Genomic DNA, 6,788 nt, shown 5'->3' with positions numbered 1-6,788 from the left:
CGCACCAGAAAGCTCCAGTTTGGTTCTTCTGTATCTGAGGCATAAAACTAAGGGAAACAAAAGTCAAAATTAGCTTCGATTTCTATAGCTTTTCTTGCACTGTTCCTATGTTTTAGTCGACATTTGTTTTCTTTGGATCGTAGGGATTAAAATAGGAGAGCAGGATGACCAGGGTGTCCTGCTTTTGACTTCGCATTCAGATGAACAGATCATAGATTGGGCAGAGACATCATAAATGAATCATGCTAATTATTTCTGTCGCAACTTCTGCCATGAAAGATGCATCTGTTGCTGACTTGCTATCGACTCTGACCTATTTTGACGCAGATTTATCATTGATTTCGATACATGACAAGAAGGACAAGTCAAACGGCTGTGGCTGCATCCTCTGCGGTCTCGGAAGGTGCTTGATGGTCCTGTGTGGTATCCATCGTCCTCCTCGTCTTCGTCGCCCACCTGTAAACCCCCATCACGTAGTCGGACGCATGCAGCGCGACGTATGTCCCCATCCCGGCGATGATCCCGTACGCTATGGAGTAGGTCAGTGGCATCAGAATCATGGTGAGGAACGCCGGCACCGCCTCCTTGGTCTCCGACCACTCGATCTCCTTCACCATCTTCATCATCATCGCCCCCACCAGCACCAGCGACGGCCCGACCGCCCACGGCGGCACGTTCGTGAAGAGGGGCGCGAAGAACAGGGATACCAGGAACAAAAACGCGACGGTGATGGCCGTGAGCCCGGTGCGGCCGCCCTCCCTAAGCCCCGCGGTCGACTCGAGGTACGTGGTGACCGTCGTGGTGCCCAGCGCCGACCCCACGATGGTGGCGCTGGCGTCCACGATGAACGCGCGGTACTCCCCCTCGAAGCCGCCGGTGTCGTCGGTGAACCCCCCGTACTCCGCCATCGAGTACATCGATCCGGTCGTGTCGAGGACGTCGACGTAGAGGAGCGTGATGACGGCCACCCACACCTCGCTCCTGTTGAAGCCGCTGAAGCTGATCCTCCCGGCCGTGCTCTTGATGATGTGGAAGTCCACCACCTTCTTGAAGTAGTCGTAGCTCAAGTTCCCCGGCGGTGTGTCGGGGAAGACCGTGACGCTGGTGCCTCTGATCCAAGACACCAACGTCACGAACACGACGCCATAGATCATGCTGCCCTTGACGTCCCACGACAGGCAGGCCGCCATGACGAGGAAGCCCACCGCGCCGAGCCAGAACGTGGGGCTGTGCATGGTGCCGCCGAGGCACTCCCCAGTGGCCGCGTCCGTCTCGGCGCACGCCGCGAGCGTGACCAACGTCGACGAGCTCGGCCCGACGAGGCCGACGCCCTCGCGCGCTTGCAGACCGGTGAAGGCGAGGAAGAGGCCGATGCCCGCGGCCGACGCGAGGCGGACGGAGCGCGGGATCAGGCGGGCTAGCTTGGAGCGGAGGCCGAGCACCGACAACGCAAGGAACAGGCAGCCCTCGAGCATGACGGCAGCGAGGGCCGTCTCGTACGGAAGGCGGCCGGATCCGTGGAACCCTACCATGTTGTAGGCGAAGTAAGCGTTTGCGCCCATGCCGGGGGCTAAAGCCAGCGGTAGGTTGGCGAAGGAGCCCATGGCGAAGCTGCCGACCATGGCCGCGACGGCCGTGGCGATGACGAGGTCGTTCTTCGTCCTCGACAGGCAGCTCTGGTAGCCCGGGTTCGCGTCAACCTTGCACCCGGGACCAGCCGGCGGCGTGCAGTCTTGAACCGTGCACGGCCCGCCGGAGTCGGTCAGGATTGCGGCGTTGACGGAGATGATGTAAACCATGGTGAGGAAGGTGGCGGCACCGGCGCGGAGCTCTTTGGTGAACGAGCTCTTGCGAGCTTCGAGCTTGAAGTATCTGCCGACGGTGCTATGGGCGACGGCGCGGTTGAGGGCGCCCTCCGCTCGACGCCACGAGCCTTCTCCTCCCATGCTCGCCTCCCCACTTCGAATTGCTCTGCTCCTTCGGTGCCCGTCTTATATAGAACACGGTGATGTGCTGTCGATGCAGAACGCCGCAGACCACCTTTGACTGGGATTGGGTCGGCTAAGATCTGTCCATACACATGGCGGCATCACCGTTCACATGACCGAGTTAAATCTAACCCAACAATCTTGGTTTAGCCCAATCCAGATTGAAACCCCGGTCCAGCATCAAGCCGGTCCAAGGCCCATGCCCGACCCTCGATGGGCTTCGTTAACGTAAGCGAGCCGGTGGAGTTATATATACCGAACCCAACAGAGCGACGCCGGAAGGAGGAGATCGAGGGAACCAGCAGAAGGAAGAAGAAGAAAGAGAGGCGAAACGAGGGGGAAATGGAGGCGCAACAGGGCACTCAGGAGCTGCACCTCGCGCTCGCCCACAAGCTCTTCCTCCTCTCCCACCCCGACATCGACGACATCGAGAAGGTCCGCCTCCGCGATGAGGTCCTCGATGCCGTCAAAACCGACGGTAACGACCACGTTTGCGATGAAAGATCTTCCTATGCCTTATCCTAGCTTGTTTCCTTGCCCTCTGTCTTCCGTTCGCGGCCGTGACGTCATCGCCTTCTTTTTGCCCCAACAGACATGTCCTCCCTGTACGAAACCCTGGCCGCCGCCTCGGTGCTGGAGATGGACGCCACGGTTCTTGATTCCATGAGAAGGAGGATCGACAACGAGCTCAAGAAGCTCGATGACAAGTGAGATCCCCGTTCTTTTGCTTTCTCTATAGTTTCATGTGCTTATTTTAAGCTTTGGATGTTTGACACAAATGTAGTGTTTGATAAGCCGGCGCAATTAAATCTCAAATATGTCCTAACATGCAGTATCAGTAGTTCTTATATTTGATCCTTGAGATCCCTCTAGCAAGATTTTGTGATGCATAAGGAGATCAAGTTTTATTTCTGTGTAGGTTTATCTTTTGTATCACAAGTAATTTGTTGGGTTCTAAGTCACCGAAATAGCACCTCTAATTGTAAGAGTAAGACCATGCGTGTTGGCAGGCCTTTTCGTCACAAGTGATCTATGCATTACCTTCAAATCTGTGCTACGGAAAGGGGTTCCTCTGAATTCTATTAAGATTTGAAAATGAAGATATGTCAAAAAGTAAAACTGAAGCATGAGTAAGTCCATTACTTAACAGAATAGATATTAAGGATATATCAAGCCAAGCCGAGCCAAGAATCTAAGTATTCACGTCACTTGAGGCCACGCCTAGCATGTCAAAAGGAGAAATTTGTCACCAGGGATTCATTGTATCATCATTCAAAATCATTTTTGGTTTCACAAGATCTTATGCTGTGATATTTTGTGTCTGGAGACAGTGTGACACACTCTTAGGTGTCTTCTCAGAGCGCGTTGCAAGAGAGGTATTAATTCCTGATTTGCCAAGGGAATTGGCGTGACGCTTGGGCTATGTTGGATCATGAGTCTGGTTGTACTGACTAAATATTTTTTTTAAAAAAGCCCATTTAAAGATCAAGTGCTGCACAACCAAGCTTGCTCTTAAATGAGATGCTTCAGGCTCTTTGCCAGACCAGGTGAAACAGGTTGATGATTTTGTCTTGTGATCGATGATTATTTTCATGAAACATCTTCTTTCTTCTTGTATTATTGCAAGTGAGCTATGTGAAGATGATAAAATTTTGCTAGCAATGAGTGAACGAACAATGCACAATGAAAATCCTGACCAACTGATGTTCATTGAAACACATTGCCTACACAAGCTATGCATTCCATATCTCGGATCCTATATACGTGAATGCCAAATGTTTATTGTTTGAAAAAGAAAATGAATGAAAAGGGAGAGAATATTAACAAATATAGATTGCACCATAAGAATGTCAAATGACCAGATCCAAGTTGAATGCATATTTGAATTTTAATGTCTACGGTGATGGCATAATCTATAAGAATCTTGTGCATAGTTGCTGTTGTAGTAACTGGAGGACATATATGTGTGTGTGTGTGTGTGTGTGTGTATGTATACATACATAAATATAAATATAAATATATATATACTGTAATTTTTTAATGCAATTGTTTTTTTTAATTAGCTTAGCTACATGGTGTGTGGGGTCTTGACAATTTGCACTGATATTCTCTGTTACATGATTATATAGTATTCTCATAATAAATTTTGGTCCTACCAAATTCATCAATTATGATATAACATGACAGTTACATTTTGCTTTTAATTCAATAAAGGATTGCTGATGCTGAAGAAAACCTTGGAGAAAGTGAAGTACGTGAAGCTCACTTAGCTAAGTCCCTGTTCTACATTCAGATTGGCGACAAGGTATTCATGGCTTTAAATTTTTGTGGTTCATTGTGATACTGAGTGTTATGGTTGTACTAAAGATATTTTGTTCATCTTTTCAAATACAGGATAAGGCATTAGAGCAGCTCAAAACAACTGAAGGAAAAACTGTTGCTGTTGGTCAAAAGATGGATCTGGTCTTCTATACATTACAACTTGGTTTATTCTACATGGACTTTGATCTTATTTCCAAGTCCATTGACAAGGCTAAGAAGTAAGTTGTGGATTTTCTAGTGCTAGAATATATCCATTTTGCAATTTCTGGGAGACTTGTGCTAAATCAATTTCATATTTACACAATTTTAACAGTTTATTTGAGGAAGGTGGTGATTGGGAGAGAAAGAACCGGTTAAAAGTATATGAAGGTTTATATTGCATGGCCACCAGAAACTTTAAGAAGGCAGCCAATTTGTTTTTGGACTCAATATCGACCTTCACAACTTATGAGCTATTGTCTTATGATACCTTCATTTTCTACACTGTCCTAACAAGCATTATATCATTGGACAGAGTATCACTTAAACAAAAGGTGCTTCATAATGAATGCCTGTTTTTCGTTTGTTTCTTTTAACTGCCTTACATTATTGATGATTAATATGGCAGGTTGTGGATGCACCTGAAATCCTTACAGTGATTGGCAAGATACCACATCTATCTGAATTTCTTAACTCGCTCTATGGCTGCCAGTACAAGTCATTTTTTTCTGCATTCTGTAAGTGGACAATTGATAAAACATCTCCCTTTTTATGCAATCATAAATGACCTTATTTGTTTGCTTTGTATTTGCATAGTCTTGTGTTTGTTATTTATTTTGTATCTTGTGGTATGCCATAATTTTTCAGCGGTAGTCATCCAAGTTCATTTCTTAGCATTGATGTTTAGACAGATTGATTAGTTATTTGCATGATCGTTTTTCTAGTTGCTTCAATTAAGTCTAATGGTGTTTCTAAGTGTGCAATATTTAGATCAATGTTTCAGATGTTGACAAATTTGGTGTCGATCAAAATTTAAATCTTTGATCTTGATTGATTGACATTAATTTTCTTTTTGTCTTATTAAGTTGTTAAAGTGATAATGCTTATATTTTTCATTCAGTTATGTATCTTCCTACATTTGTTACTCATCCACCTCAGCCATTCCTGCATTATTTTCTTGCAATTTTTTGACCTATTGATTGCTTAGCTTAAGAATCTAATAGATGGAGCCAATTTTTATGATCATCTCAACTCCTATTTTTAAAGTACCATATGCTATTGAATTGCATCACTTGACAATTCTGCTCGGTTTCCTAACACTAGTAGCTTCACTTACTGTTAATAGTATATTATGGTTGTCGCCATGTTGCTTTCATAGTCACCTCATTTATATTCACATCAAGCTTTCGTAAATTTTGACTTGGAATTTTGGTGGCATATGTTTTCAAGCATTAGTGATGCTATAATGAAAATAATCAATAATGTGTTGCGCAAAAATTACCCATTTGGAAAATGCATGTCATTGGCTAACAGGTGGTTGCCATCAGCTTAATCCTCTTTCCAAGAAAGTGTGTGAAGTGTCCATGGGTTTTTTGAGCAGAAATCTACCGCACTTTCTATTTGCTAGCATAACTTTTTTTTAATTGTGGTCTTTGCTGGATTTTGCTTTGCAGCTGGGCTGACTGAGCAAATAAAGTTAGATCGCTATCTACAACCTCATTTCCGGTGTTACATGAGGGAAGTTCGAACAGTTGTCTATTCCCAGTTCCTTGAATCATATAAGAGTGTGACTATGGAAGCAATGGCGACAGCTTTTGGAGTTTCTGTTGATTTTATTGATCTGTAAGTACTTCCACAAATCCTTGCTTATCAAAGTCTTATAGGTTCCAAAAATCTTACGTTCTTGAATACTTTGTGTCATTGTTATATAGGAACTTATAATCCAATTTAGAGTGAGGTTCACCTTACTGATACTACATAGGATGATTTCTGATGCCTTCTCCTTTTGACCTGTGGCTGGCAGTCAGCTTTCGAGTTAAATTAATTCTCTGGATTCGACTGAACACGGATCTATTACTTGTTTACTCATCTGCAGGGAATTATCTCGGTTCATAGCTGCTGGGAAGCTTCACTGCAAGATTGACAAGGTTGCCGGTGTTTTGGAGACGAACAGGCCCGACGCAAAAAATGCACTTTACCAGGCAACCATCAAGCAAGGGGACTTCTTATTGAACCGAATCCAGAAGCTCTCTCGTGTTATAGACTTGTAATCAGATAACGTTTTCCTGTTCCCACTCGGAAACTTGTCTTCACGACTTCATCTACATCTTTGACAGCTTTTTGTAGTTGCAGCACTTTCATATTAGATTGCAACTCTTATTGATCCCTGTCCTCGAGAACTACTACTGTCTTCAAGCCTTTGCCGTGAGAAACTATATTCAGTAGTATTATTGGACTTATTTTTAATGGAATTGCTTTGACCTCCTAGTTTTATTTAAA

The 6,788-nt window shown here is 45.0% G+C and overlaps 2 protein-coding genes across 2 annotated transcripts; one reads left to right on the top strand and one right to left on the bottom strand.

Annotated features, from left to right (window-relative positions):
* Window positions 1-229: 229 nt before the first annotated feature.
* On the bottom strand, window positions 230-1,987 carry LOC135676174 (adenine/guanine permease AZG2-like). Its single transcript, XM_065187055.1, has one exon. It carries the CDS (start codon window positions 1,944-1,946, stop codon window positions 366-368), a length of 1,581 nt encoding a protein of 526 aa, XP_065043127.1. The 5' UTR covers window positions 1,947-1,987; the 3' UTR covers window positions 230-365.
* Window positions 1,988-2,259: 272 nt separating this feature from the next.
* On the top strand, window positions 2,260-6,788 carry LOC103987610 (26S proteasome non-ATPase regulatory subunit 6). Its single transcript, XM_009405957.3, has 8 exons — window positions 2,260-2,466; window positions 2,581-2,695; window positions 4,203-4,293; window positions 4,383-4,528; window positions 4,624-4,843; window positions 4,918-5,026; window positions 5,963-6,131; window positions 6,385-6,788. Exons 1-8 carry the CDS (start codon window positions 2,331-2,333, stop codon window positions 6,557-6,559), a joined length of 1,161 nt encoding a protein of 386 aa, XP_009404232.3. The 5' UTR covers window positions 2,260-2,330; the 3' UTR covers window positions 6,560-6,788.

This window comes from Musa acuminata, chromosome BXJ1-6 (assembly GCF_036884655.1).
Source record: "Musa acuminata AAA Group cultivar baxijiao chromosome BXJ1-6, Cavendish_Baxijiao_AAA, whole genome shotgun sequence".
NCBI lineage: Eukaryota > Viridiplantae > Streptophyta > Magnoliopsida > Zingiberales > Musaceae > Musa > Musa acuminata.
The sequence above is the reverse complement of the archived record's forward strand: the minus strand, read 5'-3'. Positions and strand labels throughout refer to the sequence as shown.